Source organism: Urocitellus parryii, chromosome 8 (assembly GCF_045843805.1).
Source record: "Urocitellus parryii isolate mUroPar1 chromosome 8, mUroPar1.hap1, whole genome shotgun sequence".
Taxonomy (NCBI): Eukaryota; Metazoa; Chordata; class Mammalia; order Rodentia; family Sciuridae; genus Urocitellus; species Urocitellus parryii.
Window position 1 is genome coordinate 136,974,648 of NC_135538.1, and position 25,876 is coordinate 137,000,523.

The 25,876-nt window shown below is 43.3% G+C and overlaps 1 protein-coding gene across 1 annotated transcript in view; it reads right to left on the bottom strand.

Annotated features, from left to right (window-relative positions):
• Positions 1-5,249: 5,249 nt before the first annotated feature.
• Positions 5,250-25,876, bottom strand: part of F13a1 (coagulation factor XIII A chain) — a 175,158-nt gene continuing 154,531 nt past the window's right edge. The window contains exons 14-15 of the mRNA XM_077801735.1: positions 14,019-14,155; positions 5,250-7,440 (exon numbers count right to left, since the gene is read on the bottom strand). Coding sequence (XP_077657861.1) covers positions 7,287-7,440; positions 14,019-14,155 — 291 coding nt within the window. The 3' untranslated portion in view covers positions 5,250-7,286. The remainder of the gene's footprint in view (positions 7,441-14,018; positions 14,156-25,876) is intronic.

Sequence of the window (25,876 nt, forward strand, 5' to 3'; positions counted from 1 at the left end):
CAGTGTACACTTTTTAGTTGTTTGGCTTCTTTTTCTCTATATTTAGGCGGCACTTCTTTCTTTTGTATTTTAATATTTTATATCATATTGCATTTTTTGGAGATATTTATTATATATTTATTATCACTGCTACCTATGATTTAATTGTACAAATGTGTCAGCTTATTTGTTAGTTCTGTTATAGCATATTTTTAATAATATAGCTAGGATTGTGATTACTGGCTCACTGTGCATGTTTAGATTTAATAGATAATGCCAAAGAGTTTTTTCAAAAGGGTTGTGCCAATTTCCACTTTACCAGCAGTGCCCAGGGCTAATCTTTTCTGTCACTATTTCAGCAGGATTCTTTGTTACTTCTCAGTTCTGCAGAGGATCAAGTAACCAGGGGTAATTTAGTGGCATACTTTACGGGTAATAATGCTACTAATAATAAGAAAGATAAGGTAATTGTTTGGATATCTAGTTATCTGAAGTATTAATTTTCAAAAAGCAAGATATAGTCAGTACTTCATTAAATGTTATTATTTTATGCGTGTTGAGCACTAACTGAGTGGAACATTAAGCACTAGTTAGAATGCATGGATACCAGGGTGTCCTTAAATTAGATTCCAAGATTAAAGAAAAATATGGTTGAATTCTAATGGTTTTATATTATGTTTCCAAATTGAGGTTATTTCAGTGAGCATGGGATTTTTTTAAAGCTTAAATTTCCTGCATAATGACCTTCATTTTCTGGCTAGCGTTGCCAGCAAAGATATCACTGAAGCCTATTGCTTTTCATCATAGAGGGGATGTTTTATTGTATTATACCTATTATTTAATTTCATGTCATCATAACATTTTGTTGATCTATATGGGTTTTTAACATTATGCACTCAATAAAGCTAATTGGGGTATTACTGAAGATGCCCAGTGTTTCTTTGTAATGATCAGCATAAAGAGGCAGAATCCTTTATTGGAGCCATAAGTTTTGTTTTCATGGTTATAGTCAAGACAAAATAATAACATTCATGAGCTCAGCTTCATGTCTACAATAAAAGTCATGGACCAAGAGGCAAGTGTGGTGGTAGCAAATCACCACTCTGACACTTCAGCCTCAGTGGGTTTGGTTTGGGTAGAGAATACCTGGTGGGGTTGTGCACTTGCCATCTGAATGTCCCTGGGAGATATAGTTATCACATGTAAAATGCAGGTAAATACTAGCCAAAGGGGACTAGACCAGAAACAGCCAAAGATAAGTGAATGATAAAGGATCAGGAAAAGCAAGAGAATAAAGATGTCATTGTGATACAGACAACATTCAAATCCACATTAAACCTGGGGTTCAGAACATAAGGTTAGCCTCCATCTAACTTAAGACCCTCTCCTTTGAGGACAGAGGTGTGGAAGGGCAGGTCAGAAACGCAGGAAAGAACATGGAGGACAGGCCAGAGAGACTAACTCCCAGTGCCTTCTGTAGGGACCTCAGGAGGAGGGAGGAGCACCAGACAGGGGCTGTCTGTGGGTCTGGGACAGTGCTCTAATGGAAGAGACCTGCACAAATACGTTGGGCCTCTGAAGTGGCCCTGTGTCCCCAGTAGACAGAAGTTGGGTAGAAGAATGGCTGACTCATTGTCACCACTGGTGGGTGCTGAGGACATCCCCCCCCCCGCCCCCATCACACCCACACACAATCAAAGCATCATTTATTTAACTTACTTCTGAAATCACAGCATGAAATCACATGTTTTTAGGTTCAGGGCTAATTCTAGGGTCACTGACATCCATTGCAGCAAAGTGTGACTGGCGTCCCTTCCCACACCCATGGGCAGTTTCTGAGTCGTCCTTACATGAAACTCCTGGTTTCAAGCCCTCATTGACCTTCCTTATTCTAAATGGCTGTAAATTTGGGGTTAAACATCTCTAAGCCCCAAAACTCAAAATCTTAAATGCTCCAAAATCTGAAGTGGTTTGCCAACATGGCGCTACAAGTGGAAAATTCTACCTCATGAAACTTTGCTTCATGGGGCTGGGGATGTAGGTCAATAGAGTGTGTGCTCTGCATGCACAAAGCCCTGGATTTGATTCCCAGCAGCAAAAACAAAACCAAACAAACACAGCCACTCTGTTTTATGCACGAAATTGTTTAAAATATTGTATAAAATTACCTCCAGACCATGTGTCTAAGGGGTACATGAAACATAAATGAATTTCATGTTTAGATTTGGGTCTTATTCCTAAGAGATCTTATTATGATTGTGGAAATAACCCAAAATCTGAAAAAAAAATCTGGAATTTGAAACACTTATACAGAAGTTCCAAGCATTTTAGATAAGGGATAATCATCTTGTATAACTAAAATACAAATAAATGATTTTCTTGGGCTCAGGGGTGTACACCTATAATCCTAGAGGCTTGGGAGGCTGAGGCAGGAGGATTTCAAGTTCAAAGCTAGTCTCAGCAATTTATCGAGGCCCTAAGCAACTAAGTGAGACCCTGTCTCTAAATAAGATATGGAAAGGGCTGAAGATGTGGCTCAGTGATTGAATGTCCCTGGGGTCAATCCCTGGTACCCACCTCAAAAAAAAAAAAAGATTTTATTCTATTTTGCTTTATATAGGTAGAGCTGGGCTGGTATAACCTGTGTATATGTCAGGGTATTTTTGAATGTCCAAAGAGAAAAAATATGTATATAAAATGGGTTCATGACCAGGCCATTTGGCCATTCTTAAGAACTTTACCTCTCAGAGAATTTGTGTTTATGGGGGTGAGAGATGACCTGGCTTCTCTTTGAGGTTCTCAGTGGGAAGGCACATCTCCTAAGTGTTTGTGAAAGAGGACTGTCTTCCTTCATCACTGTGCCCCTCCCTCATCTTCAAGTTGTCCCTGTTGCATCCAAATTCTGGTGGACATGAGGATAGTGAAAGGGCCAGAAAACCACAGTGTCACAGGAAAACTTAAAGGAACTGGCAATATTTCTACCACTTCAGTTGGGAGAACCAGTTAGGTCTCCTGAAATATGTGGAGACGGCTGAAGAAAAACCAAAAATGTATATATAGTTTTTTTTTTCTCTCTCTCTGTATCCAGAAAGAAAAGACAATGCTCAAAACCACCGTTGACTTAAAGCAAAGAATAGCATTAATCTGTGAATTACTCTTTTCCTTGAGCTTGTTAGGCGAAGTATCTTGGTGATACCGTACAACATTACAAATTGCCCCAAACCCAGTGACTAAGTTTTATTATTTTATAGAACTTGATGGGACAGGAACTTTGGCAGATCTTGACAGGATGATTCTTCTGATCTCCGTGTCATTGAATGAGGTCACTTAGTGGTTTGCAGCTGGTGGGTGGGCTGGCCCAAAGTGCCCCCAAAGTCGTCACTTAGTCTTTGGCCTTGAGAGTAGTAGCTAGAAGGCTGAATTTGGATTCAGCAAATTGGAGTATCTATGTGTGGTTTTTCCAGAAAGGCTGTCTCAGAGTAGCTAAGCTTTTGCACAGAAGCTCAGGACTTCTATGGAGAGGATTTCAAGAGACAAGAAGTAGAAGCTTCCCTTTTCCCTAGGTGAGAGCTTAGAATAGGTAGCATAGTTTCCATTGGTCAAAGCAGTCACATAGCTGCTTAGACTCAAGGGAGGAAAGAGAATATGGACCTTACCTCTGGGTGGGAAGAGTATCTGTAATTTTATGGTCATTTATAATTTGCTTGTTGAGATAACAAATGGTAAGTCTGATTGTAGTTTTGATTTTCATGCTCTACTTTTCTACTGTTTAAACTTGCTCCAACCAGAGAGAAGAGTCCTGTTTCAACCCCATGGGTTTCACTAACAGGAAATACTCATTAGGACACCTTATGTTAGTTTTGGGGTTGAGGAAACCCCAATTATCTAATTGCTTAGATAATTACTAAAGTTCTAGAACAATAATTAGTGTGAAGATTTATGGGAGCTCATAAATTATATCAGCAGAAAATTTACTGGGTATTTTCTAAAAATGTCCACTGTCTGGAGAGACAGAAAATGCTTAGTGTAATTCTTGGCAAGTGAGGTGAACACCATTTCCTCGTTCCTTTTCCTGATGCAACTGAGGTGCCTTTTAAAAAATTTATTTGTTCTTATAAAGTGATTTCTAACAGATGCACCAAAAAGCTTCTATTTTAGGGGGGTTTGTTTTTGTTCTAAAAAGTAGGTGCTTAGGAAGGTAAAACTGTGAATGAGTTCGTGTGCTGAGAACAGAACAGACTTGTCTCTGGAGGCAGTACTGACCGGGAGTACTTGGGTACTGACTCAGAGACCTTTGCTTGGAGACAGAACTGACCGACCCCAGAGGCAAGATTGTGAGTGTGCAATGGTCCTGTCCCTGGTGATTACTTGGCTGCCCAGATTTGAGCTCCTGGGAGCTTGTGCGTCACACCCTCTTATCAGTGTTTGGCATGGATGGATTTCCATGGGCTACCTCTCTCATTGCATTCCTCTGGGCCTTGGTTGGTCTCATTTCCCATTCCTGAACTCAACCATGGCCACACCTCCCATCTCATACCATTGTCACTGACCTGAGAGTTAGGTCTCCCACGCCATACTGCCTTGTTCCTCCTTGAGCTACCCACAGTTTTTAGTTCTACATCCATTTAGTTGCTAGCAGCCTCTCTTGGCTCTGCTCCACAGTAGAATATGTTGTCATTCTAGGAGGCGCTCCAACTCTGACCCATGCCTTTGTTCCCGGTCCTGCCTCTGCTCGCCGGATACCCACCATCTTGTCACACCAAGCTGATTGGGGCCACCTGTACTCCTCCCACTAGCTTGTTACGTGACATCCTCTCTATCAGTCTCTAACTTATTTCCTACTCTTTGTTCCTGGTCCAATTTAACCCTTTCATTTTTTTGCTCCTGGAGACATGGGGGTAACCTTCTCCAGGGACCTTTTTCTCTCTGTTCCTATGGCATTCTGGGCATACCTTATTATCCTACCTACCCTGTTGTCCTTTATCTGTTTCTCTATCTTGATTCTCTCCTGACTTCTGTACTCTTTCTGGCAGGAAGCATGGGTTGTTCATCTTGGAATTCCTTGGCTTTAGAACGACGCCTGATGGATACATAGATAGGTGATTGGAGAAAAGGATGGATAGAGGGTTCTAACTGACGTGCATGGCTTGCTACCATAGCTAAAATGATTTTTTTTTTAAAGAGAGAAAGAGAAGAGAAAGAGAGAGACAGAATTTTTTTAATATTTATTTTTCACTTTTTTTTCAAATCAATTATTAGTTTCTGCCTTGTGTTGGGGAGAAGTATGAGGCTCCGTCTGAGGTGCAATTCTTCAACCAGGTTTGGCATGAGTGTGGGATGTCTTCTACACACTGGCCATGTGTCTTCCATCCTAAGACCATAGCAGGTGCTCTTTTTTTTTGGATGGATCTCCATGCTGACCATATATTAATTCATCATCGTTGTTCATGAGATTGTTCATGGGAAAATAGTTATGGAGCATTTTCAGCTTTTGGAAGCTAGTTTTTAAATTGAATATGCAAACGTCCTCCTTCAGTGAATGTGGCTAGTAAAGAGGAGAGAAAAGCTAACTTTGACGTCTATATCTACTAGAGTCATTTTCTCCAAAGGACAAGTGTTTGTTGTCTTATCCAGGGGTGGGTTGTCCACTGCAGAGACAGAATGGTTTCTCAAGCAGTTGAGGCTAGTTATACGTTGGAGTAAAAATTAACAACATTCACTTCCTTGCAGATGCAAATATAATCAGATTAACTTTATTTTAAGCATCTATCACATTTGCATTAATAACAATATACTAAGTTAAGCCCGTTTAACAGTCTAGCAAAATGCATTTCATTTAAAAAATTGGGTATTGGAAGGCTTGGGACATGCTGGGAGATGACTTAATGGAATTATGTGGGATATACTTATAGAGGGGACCCAGTAGCCTTCGTGACTTAGCACTGAAGGTGCAAAATCAGTTTCAAAGGCTGAGAAATGTAGTTTTATAGAACACAGCATGCTATTCTGACTGTCTATGTATGTTTTTTTTTTTCTAAAAATGACAATCGACTCACCTAAATCATACCAGAAGCACTTCAATGGGAAATTCTGACCATAAATCTGCCTTGTAAATAAATACCAGTAACCTTGTCTGTTGGAGCCTTGGTGCAGAATATAAATGATGTTGGCATCCTGTCACTGGGCCAGAACTGGCACTGGGTGTTTGCAGGGCTGTGTTCCTGTTACCTTTCAGCACCTGGGTGTCGAGGTAGGATCTCAACTTAGGCAATACGAAGGAAAGAGAGACTCAGTGGCTGCCTGTTCTTCTACGTGTCTAGTCACTCAATCTACCAGTTTCTCCAACTTGCTGGGCTCATTCTATCTCTGTCAAAAGACCTGAACCTGTGTCATTGTGTGAAGGAGATGATCCCAGGGAGACAGGTGAACTATAATCACTAATTAAGGAGAATTATCTTTATTCCTCCAGTCCCAAACCAGCCTCATTACTTTCTAGTTATATACCCCAAGAAAGGTTAAAGGAAGGGATATTGGTTCCCACTGATCAGGCCACAGTGTGACACCTATTAAAATGCACCATAAAACGACATTATTCAATAGATCCGAGCATCGCACCTGCTTTCTTATCTCCTCCTAGGTGATTAAGTTTTGGACAAATGCAATTTGTTAATGTGGGGCCACATCTTCTCGAAAGGTAAATCTGTGAAATTTGGCAGGCATTCTCTTGGCTGCAGGTGCAAGACGAAAGACCTTTTCCTGGCTTTGCCAAGAAGAAAAATGATGCTGTGTTCACATTCCTGGGAAAAGGATTCTAACACGGAGGGTAGAACCTGATCCCAGGAAAGGGGAAGAGAATTCTAAGAGCCGGGTCATGTGTTTCTCTCCCTTTGGGGGAGTACGTTGCCCCCAGAAGGCTGAGTGTGAAATCAGAAGTTTTAAATGAGGGCAGGTATTGAGCAAATCTCCCCATTAAGTGAAGCCCTCTGATATTTGGCGCTGAAGCCATTTGTGATGATAAATGATAACTTTTGCTCTTATGCACTATGAGAGCTTAATTAGAGCTTAATTAAAGCTAATGCTCAGAATCCTCTGGAAGGTAGAGTGATTCAAAACTAACTTTCGTGCTGGATAGCTTAGGTTTGGAAAAGAGTGTCTTTGCTGTATATAGCGTCCCCACTCTCAGGCTCCCTCCAGTCCTGTCTGAGACTTCACACCTAAGTTAAAGCAAGAGCTCTTTTTGCATTAGGAATATCCTTAGCCAACACTACAAGAAGCCAAGCCTGGGTCCATCTCAGCCTCCTGTGCGTTTACAGGGAAGGTCGTCTTTGAATCTGCAGGTCCAGCTCGCCATACACGTGTCTCAGGGAGTCACTGGTCAGGCTGGCTATCAACTTCCGACGGCCAGGAACCCAAGGCCGACACACTTCTTCCCACTGTACAGTGGCGTTGGGCCGGATTTCACTGGAAGGATGGAGAAGAGACGAGAGGTTGGTGGATTCAGTTTCCCACCTGATCAAGAGGCAGACAATCCTTACCTGAGCCACCTGACCTCCTCCTCTCAGCTGATGGTGGCCAGAGGACTGAAGGACTTGGCTGGCTGATTCGGCACATAGGAACCCAAATGAGGTCCGTACTGAGGCTTTGCAGAGCCATTCATCAACAGCCCCATTGGGGCATGGTTCCTTCCACCTGTATATATCCTCTGCTTCACAACAGAAAGCTGGGAAGACCAACCAACCATGAGCCAACCAACTCTACTTTCCTCCGGGATTAGATGGCTATCTGAATCCTCAACTGCCATTGCTGACCCTCTAATTAGGTCTTGCCAACCCCCAGGGGAGAGACCTTGTTCCCAGGCTGAACATCTGGACTAGGACCCTGTTTGCTGCCATCTGCCTTTGAGTATCTCTATACTCATTGCTAATCCTCTCAACCACCATATTGTATTCCTTCGATCAGTTCAGCTTTCTGTTACTTGCCAATGTCTATCCTGGTAACTTTAGGGTAATCTTTGATGGTCCTAGAGTTCTCCTCTTCTTCTTCGGTGCATGCTCTACGACCTCCCCAAGTCTTGAGGACAAGCCTACTTCAGGGGGTGACTGAGGTCCATCAGGGTTGGGGAAATATAGATTTTCATGGGATCCTTCTCACACATTCTCCTATGTAACTCTGGAGGAAACAATATGCAGATTTTGTATGTGTGACAGTGCCTCAAAGTAGATGGACATGCTTTGACATATAGATAATCAAGCAGTGAAGTCAGTTTTCCAAGATCACATGGTCTATGGGTGGAGACGGGCTTTGACCCCACGTGTTTCTGAGTGCCTGCTCTTTCTATGTATATTGTATTTTACACTTTATTTTACATGCGACTCCTTTTCTGACCATTGTGCTTACTTTTTTCACAGGTTTTATTTTTCAAGCAAGACTTTTGCTTTCGTTCAATAGTTAAGACTTCCAGCAAGTGTTGTGCGTGGAGGATTCCTGGTCTCTGCTTACTGACTCTCAGGGAGGGCAAGTGCTGGATGACCTGGCCTGGAACCTGGGTCAGCCTTATTCTGGGGGAGTGGAAGGGAGATGAATCAAGACCATTATGAGCATCTTGGAAAGATAAAAAGGAATCTATTCCATGGGTTTATTGAGGCAAGCATGTTGGAGTGGGCAAGGGCTTTAAAAATGACTTAGTTCAACTGTGTCATTTTACAGATAAGAGAATCTCCAAGGTCACAGAGTCTAATGGTCCAGATAATGGAAGAGCCGAAATTATAGTCAACTGTCTATTCTTTCTACATTCCTGCCAAATGGAGTTTTGACTATTTTGAATTTCACAAAAGTCTGAATATCAGCAAGCCAAATGAAGGCTGCTAAAATGGTCTGCCCCAAAGCAAAACAACCAACTGTTTCCACCTGGAAATGACACAGACCAGTCCGGCTTCTCCGGGCCTCCATGCAAGGTGGAACTCACTCCAGATAGGACTCATTCAACGTCGACCTACTGATTCTCAAAGTTCCTTTGTGGTCACTGGAAGTGATACATTCTGAATTTGAATTCCTGTGGGTTTGGAGACCTAACGCTTCTGAAAATACTTAGCAGTTTTGAGCTTAGAAGTTTTGAAAATGGAGATTGTGAGGAAAAATCATTTTTGTCCGTGCTGTGGTATGGTTCCATAATGAACACGATTATGCATGGGGCCTATGCCGTGGGGATAGGTGCCTGATAGATGGGTCCACAGAGAGAAAAAGCAAATTTGAATGGATCTATCTATTTTGGACATAACCCACATGCTATTGGACTAACGTGTAATGCCTGGTGTCTGTATGATGAAATATTTTCTAGTTGTTACAAGCTCCATAGACTCTGGATTCAGGATACCCAGGCTTAACTCTGATACTCCTGCTTATTAAGTGTAAAAATATGGGGAATTGATGAACCTTCCCTAAGCCTCAGTTTCCTCATCTGCAAAATGAAGATGTGGATCATCCCACAGCACCCATGTGGGAATTAAAGGAAATCATCCGAGCAGAGAGGCCAGGACAGGATCTAGTATGTAGTGAAACAGTCAGAAAGTATTTTAAAAATTCAGAAAATGTTTGTTGCTGTCATTTCAGTTATACCAAGGTCTTTGTTTACGAGATAACAATAGAGTGATAGAACGGCTCCTCCATCTATAATCCTCACTAGATAAATTAGCCATGTGAGGAAGTTTTATCAAATCATTAGGTTATGGCAACATTCAGGCAAGGACAAGCCTTGGGTCATTTTGGACTTTTGGGCTGAACAGAAACTGAAAGGAACTTGACCATCTATAGCTGGTTTAGTGGGTAGTTAGTGGTGGTTTACTTGGTAGTTAGTGGTGGTTTAGTTATTCTTTCCCAGTGGTGTATGGACCTGGAAGATGGCTGGGGTGTGCACCAGGCAGGGAGGGATGAGTTTAAAGGAATACTTTTCTGAGCACACAGGAGACCAAGGTTACTCTATCTGAAGGCCTCGATTCAGAAGAATGGGAAGGTAGGGGATGAGGATTCAGGAGAAAAATGGAATTAACCGGACAAGGAAACTGAGCTGCATTTCTTTTCTTTTTTTTTAGTTGTTGATAGACCTTTATTTTTTTTTTTAATTTATTTACATGTAGTACTGAGAATCGAGGCCAGTGCCTCACTCATGCTAGGCAAATGAGCCACCGCTGAGCCATAGCTCCAGCCCCTGGGCTGCATTTTTTTTAATCCACCCAACAACGAAGGCATTCTTATCCCCCAGTTGACAGGTAAGGAGGAGTCCACTTCAAAGACAGCGAGTGGCTTCTCCACCATTGCCAATAGCTAAATGGCTGAGCCAGACAAGAATCTCAGCGTTCTCCTCTGCACTCAGGTCCTGGGAGCTTGGAGAAGGGACTTGGGACTGTGGGAAGAACTGGAGTCAGAAAAGGACGATGGGGCATCTCTCAGGAACAGAGACCTGTCGGGGCACCTAAGAGAGTGCTTGTACTCAGAAAAGGAATTCTCTGGCTAGATCCACAGATCCCCCCGGGGAGGAGGCTGATAAGCTGGAGTAAGACCCTCCCTCCTGGAGGGACCTGCCCTGCCGGGCAGGCAAAGGAGCTAGGGACAGTGCTCAGCTTTGCCCTGGGAGGCTGAGGGGGGGGGTCAGTGGGAAAGAGAACTGTAAGGAAAGTCGGGTGTGGCCCAAGGACCTCAATCAGATGGGTCTCCATTTGCCCTCAGGGGCCTGGGACCGTACACTGTCACTTGACAGAGATAAAGGGAAGGGAGAAACAGAGGGCCACATACCTACAGACCGGACTTCTTCTGTGTGAAGTTAGAATGCCAAGATTTCCTCTAACATCAATAAAACAATGTGTATTTCAGCTGACTCTGGGTTCACCTCCTCTGGGGTTAAAAGGCTAAAGGCCTGACATCTCAGAAATCCAGGCACTGTGTTAGAAATCCTGTTTTCTCTCACCTCTTTTCCTGTGAATTGGAGAAGGCATCTGAGCCCTCGGGAGCTCCCTCTACGGTGCGGCTCCAGGCATTGACTTTGACACTGATCATCTAAAATGTCTATATTAATTTAATATTTGTTAATGCTTTCCTTAAGTTTGTTCTTTAGAAGTGTGGCTCTCTACATTATTTTCATCAGTGACTTAAAAAAAACAAATGATGGGAATAATGCATATATACATAACCTATGTAGTTTTTCAAACCCAGTAAGTTGATTTTATGTTTCAAGGTTTGAAAAACATTGACCTCGACATTGTTTTCCTCCCCCTATAAAAGGTGGAGACCGTTGGACGCTGAACAGAGCGAGAGAGGGTAGGTGGGTTAATATTTGTACTGCACTTGGAATTGAGGCAAGACACGGTCAGTGTCAAGAAATGTCAGAAATGTATTACGGCTATTATTCCTATCACCTCTACCTTTGTGGTTATTGTTTGCTTTGCCTGGACTCTCTGCAGAACAATTTACAAAAGCTCTTTGAGTCTGTGTACAGAAAAGCAACTCTCTGTCCTTAATTTACAGTGATCAATTCAATATGAATTAAAGATATGTATTTGTCAACAGAAGCTATTTTTACCCAGATCCATAGGTTCTCTTGACCCTGGTTTCTCACGTGATCAATCAGAAGCATCTTGTGAAACAACTGTCCTGCTTAAGGATCTGACCTGGGACCGTGCAAGGTAGGTAACCACCTCAAATAGTCACCAGATCTTGAGCTTCACCTCATTATTTGCTCTTGGTCATATAACGATCTGCATAACGATGGGTGCATATGAAAATATCCCCACATTAAAGTGCACATGCATGTCATTTTACCTACAGATAAATGCATAACAGAAAGTGAGAAAAAAAATCATTTGCTCATTTTGGTAAGTGGAGTAATGTTGGAATAATCTCATTTCCAGGGGATGGATGTTGTGATAAATGATTCTCAGTAATGTGCTGAGCTATCAGGATACTCTGGCCATTTATCATCTTGAATGCACACAGGCAAATGGGATTATTATAACAACAAACTGCAGCTACCTACGGTTTGTCCTCTGTGTGTGGAGGCTGAGCTTTTATCCTACTTGGGAAACAAAGCTTCAACTCAAGTCACAAAATTGGGGAAGTTTTCCCTTGAAATAACTCACTGAACCTGATCATTTTTTAAAAGAGAAAAAAATGAATCTGGCGGATGAATTATTGGGTGGTCTGGAAGTGCAGAAACTTAAAAAAAGAAAAGGATCTACGGAAACGGAACCTTCCAGCATCTGAGATGGGAGGGGGGGGGCCTGGGAAGCGTGGAACGTGAAACCATCTTGGGCCACATGTCTTCAAGGTCCCCAGAGTTTCCCAACACTGCCACCCGGGGGGACCACACTTTTACATCTGCACCTTTGAGGAACACCCAGGTAAACCACAGCATAGACGTGTTCACCTTGAGCAACGCAGGATTCTTGGGACAGCCAAGGTGTGAAGCTAGCAGAAGTTTCCAGTACCCTCAGATACAGATTGTGTGGCTATTGTTCGAGAAGGAAAAATTGGATACAGCAGGGGGCTGTTTGGAAGAGGAAACGTGTTTCACTTTGCCTGAGCGATTCTTGCATCTGATTTTGAGTGGGAAGGTGCGAGAATGGGTGAGCAAGACTGTCGTTTCTGACAAAAGCAGGGCTATGGCTGCTGACCTCTCCCTCTCGCTGGGGTTGATTTCTAATTTTATTCTTTTTTTCCCCCCGTGACTGTCCTATTAATACAGGCAGGTTGTTATATCTTGTGCTTGCCATTTTTAAAAAAGCACTCGAATTATTTTCTGTGTTGTGTACTGCATTGGTAATAAGGCATCTCTTAAGATAGGATGCAGAAAACTGTGGGACCTGTAATTTGAAAAGAAATGCAGAGAATCTTTTGTGGGTAATGGCGGTGTCCCAGAAAGGATGAGTGAGGCCTTGCAGCTTACAGAATGGGGTGGCTTCCGTAAGAGGTGTTGGGAAAATTCCTAACATAGATGGTGATGAGGTGGTTTCCAAACCTCTCACTTCCCTTTCTTTGCCTTAGAAGGTCACCCCGTAGGAAATGTGCTAGATTGATGGATGCTGACAGGGACTTATTTGTGGTAGAAATGAAAGTAATAACCTTCAAAGATTGGGACCCATTCTGAGTGTCACACTTTAAGAGGAACACAGACAAATTGCACAGTGCCGGAGAGGGAGGGAGCTAAAACCACATTAGTGGCCAGAAAGATGAAGTCGGGTGGGTATTTGGTCCCAAGTAGAGAAGACTCAAGGAAGACGAGACACCTGCTTGCGAACATTTGCAAGTCATCCGATGGAAGAGTCGTGGAGCTTATTTTGTGTCAGACCAGATAACAAAATTGTCATTGGTAGGATCTCAAGGTAGAAAAGGTGTGTTTTCTGAGCTACCTGATTGTGGAATGGGCTGTCCTATTGGATGACAGTCACAGTCAATAGGTGCCATAGAAGCAAACCAGCAGGGCACAGTCTGATGGTGCCGGGTGTGGAAGAGGCGGAGTTCCATTCATATTATTACAGAGCCTGGGGCAGCCTTTTGGCCCCAATGGAACCACAGGGATTGGATTGCTAAATCTAAGAGGTGGAGTTGGAAAGAAAGGACCCATAGAAAGGGCATCTTTCAATGTCCTACTTGGTGCTCAGTGAATATTAGTGGGTGACACATGAGGAGTCATGTGTCAAAATGATGGGAATGAGTTCTGCAATCAGCCACCTTGAATTTGAAATTTGGCTCTCTGCTTATAAGCTGTGTGTCATGGAGGCAGCCCACTGACCTGTTCAAGCTCCAAATTCCCCAACAAAAGAAGAGAGTTGGTAACTGTATCTCCCTTCTGGGTGGCTTTAAGGATTCAATGATGGACGTGATGGTCAATCCAACCCTGTTTTTACCCCATGCCCCACAGACCGGATCCATCAAGGAGTTGCATCTTCGACACTTTCACTAGAGAGTAGATGTGATCAGAAAAGACACAGAGGGACAGAGACAGCGTCCCACGGCCCCACGTTGCCTTCCCACTTTCTCCCAGCACGTACCGGAACGTCTTCCTTTTGGGTCTTATGACTCCAGGACCTTCCAGGTACATCCAGACATTTTGAAGCGTCTCTTTCAAAGGGTTGGTGAACTCAACAGTGACAACCATGTCCGAACCGACGACCGCAGCGCCTCGGACCTGAGTCAAGGGAGAACACAGCTCATCAGTAGCCTGTAAGACCTCTCTCCTGCTTCTCTGTTTCCTTCCCCATTTTCACTTTTGCTGAAGTTTTTATAGTATGTGCAACCAGCCCGAGGAGGAGGACAGCCTATGGCTCTGACTTGAGGATACCTATGGAGAAAAAGATGGAAAATTACTAATTAGAATCACACTCTTTCCCTCATTATAAAAGCCATCCTAATTAGAGTTCGGGTTAATAGCCGTGGCCACTGGCTGCTTCGTGACCGCAGGCGGCGTGGGAGTGCATTTGGTGTAGCAGCAGCCTCCTCCACCAGGGCAGCTGAGTGAACTGGCTTCTGGAAAGGACTCAAACCTCCTGCCAGGACGTGAGGGATTCCTGAGCCAGAGAGAGAGAGAGAGAGAGAGAGAGAGAGAGAGAGAGAGAGAGAATGCCCCGTGGGGCTCGTGCCTTCTTGCTTTAAGTGTCTAAGGAGAGAGTCCTTGTTGTTGAACTTGAAGAGGAGGACTCTGGACACTGAAACAGGGGAAAGAATTTTTTCAGCTACAGCTGCAAGAGCGGATCCCAGGAGGGTAGGAGTCTAGGACGAGATACAGCTATTTGTGGGTGAATTTGTCCATAACAACCCCCCCCCCCCAAGTATCAGGTATTTGTCAAGTAGAGACAACCAGAGTTCAATGCCAGCTTTGACCCTTGCTGACAGTGGGGACCCAGGTGACTCACTAATACTCTCCAAGACTCAATTTTCTTTTCTGTAAAACTGGCCTGATGTTCATACAGGGTGATGTTTGTAGAAGGCTATTGTCATTATTATTATTATCCATTACACCGTGTTTACTATGCACCAGGCACTTGTAACTGCACACTTTCCCAGCACAAACTTAATGTGCTGGAAAATGGCCAGGGGACTATAGGATTTCTTTTGCTTAGGGCATGTGTATGCCAAATGGGCAGATCTGTACAAGACCTAAATCACCTGAGAACAAGATAAAAAAAATAATATAACAATTCCTCCCTCATAAGAAAGGGGTGGGATGAGATAATGCACAGAAAGCTGTTTGCAAGGTTCATGGCAAAGGTGCAATACATTATAGCTCGTGCTTTTTTGGAGTAGCCATGCTCTAGGTAGCTCTATTTACCTTTTATTTTAGTACACTTTTAACTCCAATAGCAACCCAGTGTCCAGTAAATATTTGTTAAGTTAGATAAACTGTTTAGAAATGGAATTTGCTGGTTGCTTGAGTTTTCTAGGTAACAACCTAGTCATTGTTAGACCTTATTTCTTTTGCAAGTGTATAACCTAGAAAAGTTTCTTTTGTGTGGAGGTAAAAAGGAAGGATGTTACCCAGAGAAAAGGACCCTTGCTTACTGACTCTGTAGCTAAGAATCAAATCTTATGGCTTTACTTTTTAAGTCTTGGTTTAAGATTCAGTTTATGACTATGGAATTTTTTTTTGTTGTTTTTAAAATCTGTAAGAAAACAAAACCTTCAGCAACTTCCTCATGTTTGTTACATTCGAAACCCCCTGTCCTGGGCAGCAGGTGGGTGGAGAGATGGGTTCAGGGGGATCAGGAGTGGAGCAGACATGGTCAAGATGGTAACAGCAGCAGGTACACTTGGTTTGTGTGCCTTATCTACTAGTAGTTAGTGCTTTACAACTATGGAGATCTTAACCTACGCCCAACGATTAAGTTAGAATCTCAAGTAGTGGAGGTTTTAATTCATTTATTTTCAGCATCTTTGTTGACTACCAAGGACCAACCCCAGTTGAGAATTTATGGTTCTCACATAAGCCCCACAACACGAGAGCTGAATTTGTACCAGCTCCAAGGAACCCAGAAAGGAGATGATAACATAATAATAGTTGTTCCTCTAAGAAGAATAAGGTTTTCTCGGAAGGATCATTGGTGCTGGAGTTCCAGTTTATGAAAGAGAAAACTGTGGTTCAGAGAAATAAGTATCTTGCATGAGAATTTGAAGCTATAGACTGGAAAGGGACTCAAGGTCAAGTCTTTCTAACTAGAGAGGCTGCACTTAGAGCCTAGGACTCCATGACCAGAGGCGGCCAGCGAAGGCAACAACTAGGCCTTCACAAGACAACCCAAACCATTTTGTCCTGAGGTCCAGACACCAGCCAGGAGCAAGGGAGTTTTCCAAATTGGGTGGGGAGCAATGTTGGATTTGGAGCCACGGTGACAAGACTGTGAATAAATCAGGCTCAATGGGAGAGGGGTCAATTAAATAAGGAACACACTGGAATGTGAACCAGACATTAATTTTGTGGCTGCTGGGGACAGAGTGCGAGTGGATTAGCTTGCTTTGAAGGCTGTGGAATAGCCAAGAGTCAAGGTCTAGCCCAGAGTCAACCTCAACATGATTGACATCTTTTTGTCTGGGCTGTAGGACATTTTGCAGCATCTCTGGGTCTATCTACTGGATGCTAATTGCGCCCCTACACCTCTCATGACCACCAAAAGCAGCTCCGGAAACTGTCAAATATTTCCTGGGTAGCAAAATCCTGCCCCCCGCCCAGTTAAAAACCATTGGTACAGACAAAACATGTGGAAGTCCTTCTGAATTCGTTGCTTTCTTCCCAGATGTAGTCAATGTAAACACTGAAGTACATTGAAATATGTTAGTTACATGGTCCCCTTGGTTTAATCCTCTGGTGTGTCCAGGATATTTTTTCCCCCACATTTAAGGAATTTAAAAATCCTCTAGATTTTTAAAAATACAAAATAAAGATTAATATTTATTTTTTAAAAAAACCTCTCTAAATTAGAGAAGGTGGGGATGCTTCAGAGACATTACTGGTCAAAGTGTTTGCTTATGATGATTTTATTTGTCTCTGAGAAAAACATTTGGGGGCCAACTCCCTTCTCCATGGCATGCTGTTACAGGTATGGGCCTGAGCCCTCAAAAATCAATCAGCATTTGCTTGTGAATGAATGGAATTGAGAACATCATGCTGAGTGAAATAAGCCAGGCTCAGAAAGTCAAGGGTTCAATGTTTTCTCTCACACGCTGAAGCCAGAACAAAATAAGGGGGGAAAGTGGAGTAGTGTGTGTGGGGGTGATCCCAGGAGAATTCAAGGGAGATCAGTGAAGTAGAGGAAAGGGTTTGAGGGAGAGAGAAGGAGGGACGGGAAAAGGAAGGAACTGTGGAATAAAGCTGACCAAATTATGTGTTAAGTCCACCTATGAGCAATTATGCATTATGCACAAACATGAACACACCACAGCGAATTTCACCTTTATGTCTATTTATGAGGCACCCATTAAAAACCAATAAGTAAATAGAAGGGAGACCAGCAGAGTTGAGGAGGGACCACGGGGGAGGGAGGAGGGAGGAAAAGAGGTAAGTACTGGGGATTGAAAGGGAGCAACTTCTGTCCCATGCAGGTATGATTATTTCAAAATAAACCCCACAATTATATATAATTATAATGTCCTAATAAAAACATTAAAAGATAAATCTGATAGCTGCTCCTAACCCTTCCTCCCCATAGACCTACACAGCAACAAGTGCAAGATCCATACACTGTGGATTAAATATCTTAGGGGATTCACTATGGACTCATAAAGTCTTTCCCAGGTTCTGGAGGAGCCCATGAACCCCAACTAAGAACCTTTCCCATGTGGTGGGCTGGCTCTACAAGAAGATTCCTGAGCTGTGTAAAACAAAGTATACCCTTACAAATGTGATAGTGCAGGTCAAATGTCCCTTCTCTGAAATCCCTTATCTTGAAGTGCCTTTACCTGAAAAACTTGGGTGTTTTCCAGATTTTAGGCTATTGGCATGGACTTTCTGGTTAAACGTCCTCAATATGAAATACTCCAAAATCCAAAATGTTTTGAACATCATGATTTCATTGAGAAAGTTTCAGCTTTTTTTTGGATTAGGGATGCTCAACCCGAAATTTGGAAGACTGTTACCAAAAAGGAAAACAAACAAACAAACAAAACCCCCAGTATGTCAATATTGGTAAGTGGCATTTAACTTGGGAATGCCTCGTATGTGGTTGGGCCTTGTGGGTAAACTTCAGATTGGAATATGCTCAGAAGATTGGACTTTCTGGATAATTTCAGGAGCCAGGCCTCATCAATTATCTCTGTGATTAGCTGCTGACACATGCATATCAATAATGCCTGAATGTCCCCGATGGAGAAAGACTTGAGGGAGATGGTGAGGTGGAAGGAGGGACTTTTCTCTGATTGGAGTGTGTTTCTTTTGCAGTTAACAAAGACGTGGTGTCCCCTTTCTGTTGTTTGTCTCTTGCCCTCAGAATTTAAATTTCCTGGCCCTGACTACTGAGATGATACTGAATCTTAAAAACTCAGATCAACCCCAATATAAAAATCTGCCCAGTCGTCAATATCACCCTTCCTTGTCTGGGAAATGTAGGTGGAGGTATTCCCTCCCATTTCCTCTGGGGAAAATGGAGCCTACACATAGTATTTTCATGTTATGTGTTGATCAGGTGCTGTGTCATGCTACGGTGTCTATGAAATGCTGAGATCAATGACTATTTTGGGAGACAAGGTCTGTTCTTATTGAATTCTTCCATGAATTTTCACAACTCTCTTTTCTTTAATGCTATAACAAACAATTCCATATCCGTATAGCTGCATTTCTGATATTCTTGCTCTTATAAAACCTTAAGTAAAGAGACACTTTAGGCAACCCAGAGAAGGTTCGATCAAGCAGGAACTTTCGTGTGTATCAACTTTACAGAAGCATATCTAATACACAGACTTGAGAAAAAAAAGTGTAAGTCTTACTTGGTGATATCAATTGCTTTTCCAACTATTTGATGGCTATGATTTATCTTTCAATATACTATTTTAAAATATCTCTGTTCTTTAAAAACCAATCTGTTAATATGATGCATTCCCAAGTTAAATGCCACTCACCAATATTGACATACTGGGGTTTTTTGGGTTTTTTTTTGGTATCAGGAATTAAACTCAAGGGTACTTGACCACTAAGCCACATCCCCAGCCCTATTTTGTATTTTATTTAGAGACAGGGTCTCACTGAGTTGCTTAGCACCTCGCTTTTGCTGAGGCTGGCTTTGAACTCTGATCTTCCTGCCTCAGCCTTGCAAACCACTGGGATAACAGGTATTCGCCATCGCATCCGGCCTGAGTTCTTGTTCTTTATAGTACTTCATGATTATGAGCATCTACTCCCATTCTTTTAAACAGAAAAGTCACACACACACACACACACACACACACACACACACACACACACACCCCAAAGGAGGGGCGATGGAGTGATATTTATGTAAACTTTTTAGGAAGGAATTACTTTTTAGGAGACCACAAGTAATCTTCCATGACTCTACAAAATGTATAACCGTTTTCAAAATTGAAACTGAAATGAAGAAAAAAAGTTTGAAAACGAGTGAGAATGAATTAAGTTGGCAATTTGATTCACACAATTTATGAGATTCACCTAACAGTTCTTATTTCAAGTGCTTTCAATCACGACTTCCATGTATTATTGAAATTGAATTCTTTCCTTCTTCCTCATATTATGGTCACTGCTGGTAAGAAGCAAATGCTTGTTTGAAAACTCTGCTCACTGGCTCCAGCACTTGCCTTGCTCCCAGCTAAGACCTGGGCTGGCATTTAGTGAATAACGCTAAAGGTTAGCATGGTCAGGTTGTGATGTCAGTCTATGCTAGTCAATATGGTAGCCACTAGTCACATGCAGCTGATTCTCTTAATTAAAGCTAACTGAAATTTAAAAATTCATCTCCTTAGGGGCACTAGCCATACTGCAAGGGCTCAAGACCCTCATGTGGCTAATGGATACCATATTGGACGGTATAGATTTAGAATATTCCCATCATCATTGAAAGCTTTATCAACTTCTTTTAATCCTCACATGAGGATTATTTAATCCCCTATCCATGCAGTAGATTCTGTGAGTCTTCATTTTACAATGAAGAAATTGGGACACAGAACCGTTAAGCAACTGTTTTAAGTTCACAGAGTAAGTGATGAGACTTGAATAGAGATAGACTAGTACCACATCCTCCTTTAATGACACCCTATAGTGACTGCTTCATAACAACAATGAGGACAATAACTTACCTTTATGTAGTGTTCATAATACAGTTATGATTTTCATCATTTTACTTACATGATAATTTACTTACATTATTTAATCCCTATAGGTCTGACTTGGAGGTAGACCTTATTATTAGTACCTCTATTCTATTAGTAGAAAAGTAAAACTTAGAAGATAAATAAAAATGCTTGCCGAGACAGTAAGTTGGCAGAACCAACCCGGATATAAATCTAGGTCTTTCTGATTCTAAAACATTCATCTTTAAACACTACCTACACTGTGATCTCTGACAGATGAGAGATAAAAATAGTAACTTTTTTTTTTGGTGAGAATAGCTTCTTTATTTTGTGAAATCCACTGAAGAATCATTTGCAGTGTTAGCTTTTTATGTTATCACTAAAACCTCCGTTGAGGACAATGATTATAAGTTGACCCTGAACTAAATTTGAAAACACATCTACCACCTACCTTTCTTTTTGACTTCGTGGGGAAAGAATTAGATTCCTACGCCCGAGTGAAATGTGACAAGATGGCCTTGGGACCTTGATATCCATTACCTGATGATAACAGGATTTTCTATTTAGGGTAAAGGTAGAGATATCATTTTTAAAAGAATATCCAGTAGCCCCAATATAGTGGGATTACAAGACAGGTAGGTGGGACTGGTTTTACTCTAGAATATTTTCTTTGTGTGTGTGTGTCTTTTTTTTATTTGTTCTTTTTAGATATACATGACAGTAGAGAATATCTTGACATATTTATGCAAACATAGAGTATGGAGAAATGTATAGACCGCAGTGTGATTTAGGTGTTGTGGCAGACAGTGATGTCTCATTTTCTATCTCAAATGCAGAGCAGTGCTGGGGGGCGGGATGGCAATCACATTTGGGAGTGGCAGGACTCACCCAGGATAGAGCTAGCACGTGCCCTCCTATCTGTCCCAGCTCACATACCGTCTGATTCAGTGGCCATCATTCTCCATGACCAACAGCCACGAATGGGTAGTCAGCTTCCTCAGCTTGTTAAAGGTGTGGCTGGAGGTGCCTCACCTGGGGTCCCCTGGGGTAAACAGGCTTCATCTGCTCAGAGTCCCTGAGGACAGGAACTCACAGAGAAATGTGTTTTGTTTCCTCCACAGATGGCCTGGGGCAGTGTATCTGGGAAGAGCGTAGGAGTGTGTGTGTGTGTGTGTGTGTGTGTGTGTGTGTGTGTGTGCGTGTGTAAGTGATGATCTTCCAAGGGAGGCTAAGGAGAAAGTTAGTTGAACTCAAGGTCTGAAGACCTTAAGGGGGCTTGCCACTGTGTGTCCTTTGGGCAGGTCACTTGAAATCTCTGGTCTTTAGTTTTTTAAATGCAGTTATTGGAACAATTCAATGTAATATTCAGATGGCACAGCATCTGAAACATACTAGCATGTATGAAATCTGAGCTTTTAAGGGAGAAAAAAAAATTTCCTGGTTGATGGTGAGGCAGTTTCCACCGGTACATCCCCCTAGGGGAAGGATGAGGCACAGAGAGGAGAACCATAGAGAAATGGATTAATCCACTTCCCTGCTGGCTCCCTGCCCCTGACTTCCCTCTTCAAGGGTGGGGTGGGCTGACTTTTAGAGATGAGGAGGGAGTCTCTGAGAGCACAGGAAAGCTGGAGAGAGAATGGGCTTGGTCAGAGGCATGGAGAGTATTATGGCCTGGATCTGGAACAGGCCTCAAAGGCCCATGTGTTAAAGGTTTGATCATCAGCCTGTGGTGCCACTGGGAGGTGGTGGCACCTTTAAGAGGTGGGGCCCCATGGGAGGAAGTCAGGTCATTAGGGGGCGTGTCCTTGAAGGGATCCTGGTCCTCCAGCCCCTTCTCCTTGCTCTTCTTACTTTCTGGCTGCTAGGAGGTGAGCAGCCTCCTCTGCCACACACTCCTGCCATGAGTACTGAGCTACTGCAGACCCAAAACAATAGGGTCCAGGCACCACGGACGGACACCTCTGAAACCCTGGGTCAAAATAAACCTTTCCTCCTTTAAGTTGCTTTACCTCAGGCGTTTATCACAGCGAGGTGACTGACACACAGAGGAAAATGATCAGGGCTCAGGATGATCGGAACACAGGCTCTGTTTCCTTATTTTGGTTTGATGACATTGATATTTGGGTTCCGACTGAGAAAAAATATGAAGCTCTCATCTCACCTAGTGGCTGTCAAGTACTCTGGGACTCTCGGTGGTTCCCCCAAGTTTAATTTGTCCTTGGGATGAAGGTGGATGAATTGTGATGCTGGAGGAGCAGGACCCCAGCACTCATCTCAGCAGCCTGCCTGCCTCACTCAAGGACATGGGCAGCAGGGAATCTGAGGATTCCAAGGTTAATGTCAGTAAGAATTGTGGACATTTAATGAAAGGCTCCAGCTGGAACAGAATGTCAGGACTCTGGCTGAGGCCAACCCCACTAGTGTCGGCGGTCAGAAGAGATGTGGATGCGAGGCTGAGCTGCAGTGCCCCTGGGCCAGGTAGTGGGGGTGGGGGGAGCCCTTCTTTTCTTTCTTTTTAATTTTTTTTTCTTGGTCCTGGAGATTTAACCCAGAGGCACTCTATCACTGAGCAATATCCCCTTTCCCTTTTTAAAAATTTTGAGGGCTGGGGCTGTGGCTCAGCGGTAGAGCGCTTTGCCTAACCCATGCAAGGCCTGGGTTCGATCCTCAGCACCTAAAAATAAATAAATAAAATAAAGATATTATGTCCAACTGAAAAATAAATATTAAAAAAAAAATTGTGATTTGAGACAGTGTCTTGCTGAATTGCCACGGCTGGCCTTGAACTTGCAATCCTCCTGCCTCAGCCTCTTGAATTGCTGGGATTGCAGAGGAACACCATGGTGCCTGAGTAGGGAACCCTTTCTTATGGTGAATGCAGCTCCCTACGAGGCTGCAGGGCTTGGAAAATGATGCGTGGGTTGGACTTGGTCCCCCGTTTCCCTCTCATCCCATATGGACACAGTCTGTCCAGGTATTGCCCTTAAGGGAAGCCTGCCCAGAGGAAGTCCCTGAACACTCTCTGGGGGTGTTGAAAGAGACACTTCTTGTAAGACCTATTATTATTGTCCCTATTTTACGTATGAAGTGGATATTAGCCCCAAACAGCCCAGATAGGATTATGAACCAGGAAGTCTGACCCCCGGCCCATGTCTTAGCCATTGCCATTCTCTTTCTCTACATCAGGGGTCGCTGCTGACCCTCCTGGTTGTCTTGTTGCAGTTGATTTCCATGAGGCCTGAAAACTGTAAAACCTGCCCTCAGAATAGGAGAAAGGCATTGGTTGCTGTTCCCATGTTATGGGCCACAGGCCCCAGACAAGCCACTCTGCAGCCTGGACACCAGCTGGATTCCCCGCTGTGGCCCCATCCTCTTCAAAAAACCCAGCTGTTCATCATAAATTAAAATGCTGAAGAGCTTTTTCCTAACTTAAATCAGCTTACAACAATCAGAACATGGGAAGGCAGAGAAAAATTCTATGTCTGCTTTTAATAAAATACACTTTCTCATCAAAATATTTTGATAGCATGAGGAAAGATATGTGTGCTCATTAAAGTTTAATGACTGTCTCTCCCTGCCATTTTCCATATGAGGATCACACACCATGACTCACACATGGTGGGTGCTGGGAATCGTTAATTGGAAACAAATTTAACCCAAACCCAATCTTTATTGCCACGAGGACAAATCAAATCCAAGATGGAATCCGTTGGGATATAAGACCGTGTGGCCATTGGTCTAATGGCTTTGGTTGATAATGACTTAGATGCAGGTAGGTGGGGCCCAATACCCTCCAGGAACTTCTAAAAAGGAAGCTGGGTAAGAGCAGCTGGAGTCTAGCTGCCAGGTGACTCCAGTATCAGCTGAGCTTGAAGTTACCAGAAAATGCTTTGTCCAAGACCTCGAAGAAAAAGAAAGGAGGGCTCTGGGGAGGACAGAGTTGATGACCAGGTTCTAGCCATGCTCTGGGGACGGAAGCCTCTTGTCCACAGAGTCAATTGCAAAGCTCTCGTCCATAAATGTGACACTCACCTCCAAACGGCCCTAAGCTGCCTTTCTTGGGTCATCACTACTCAGGCCTGGCTTCCAACCTCCACCCCAACCAAGGCTGGCTCTTTGCTGCTCTCCACACCTGCCATCTGCTTCCTGCCTGCCCTTGCTCATGTTTTCTTCTAGTATCTAGAATGCTCTCTCCATCCATCTGTATTGGTTAAATGCCATCCATTCATCGAGGATCAGCTACCCTTCTAGAGTCTTAAGTCATGAGCATTCAACTTTGAGTGATCTCTCCTCTCTCGAAACACATAGACCTCTTAGTCAAAGCAGTCTCAACCCTGCTTCTTGGGAGAGTCCCAGGGTGAGAGCAAGGCAGCCCAGTGGTTACCTGCATATCCTTCTGAATCAGAAGGACCCAGATTAGAAGCTTCTCGCCTTCCCTCACCAGGTGCGCCATCATGGGCAAGTCACTTGCAAACAGATGAAATTGCAATAATAGCAACAACCAATGTATACCAGGTGTTTATTGTGACTCAGGCAGCAGACATCCACTGGCTCATTAAAAACTCACAAGAACCCCAGGAAGCCAGAATTGCCATCACCTTTATGACACACCGGAGAAAACAGAATCTAAGAGAGGTGCAATGATCTGTGCAGAGTTACACAGGTATTATGTTGAGAAAACAGGTTTTGAACTCTCATAATTGGCCCCAGAGCCCTATGCTGCAAGGTACTATCTTCTCTGGACATCTGCAAAATGAAGATTCTACTAACACCTCCCTACCTTGTAGGGTGACAAGGAGGATTCAAAAAGATAATAGGAGAGAGAAGTGCCTAGTAATTTTGTGCTTAATAGATCACAGCTGCTATCACTGTTAGCACCGTGTGCTGGCCTTATCCCTCCTCTTGTCCATGAGCTACGGATCCGAGGGCCATGTCCCCATAACTTAGCATCTCTCCTGTTTTTCCACCCCATGCCTGGCACTTTGATCCATGGTGACCTTGGGAGATTCAGTCCGTGGGGAATCCAATTCAGGCTCAAAAAGAAAGAGGAAGGATTCTAGCATTTTCCTAGCATTTGGGTACACATGTCCTAGATAATGCTGGACCTCCAAGCCATTGTAGCTTTTGCACTCTGGCTTGCATTTCACTCCCTCTCCTAACTCATCTCACTGAGGTCTCCTGTGCGACAATTCAATTCCATGTTTTCCTACTGTTCTCTTCCCTCTCCTCCCTGGTCTTCCTCGGGTCTTCTTTCCCTGCCCCCATCTCCTGCAGTGTGAGAACTGTCATCTGCAGACCATGGCCCTGGATTTCCTATCACCAGTCCGCTAAGCTGGGTCCCAGGCGCCCTGGCTTGTAGCCAGAGTTTCCAGAATGAGGAAGGTCCTCTCATAGGTTGGAGATGCCTCTGAGGTGTTTGAGGGTGTGAGACACTTCCTAGGAACACCTCCTGCCCCATTTGGATTTGGTTTACCCTTGGGGTTCAGGAGGCTGGTGGTTACGGCTCCTGTGCGCTGCCACACCCTCACCTCTTTCCTGAACAAATGTGGCATTGGACAAAAGCCAGATTTCAAATCTCCCTCACACTCCAGTCTCAGTCAAATGTCCTGCCTCTAAATTA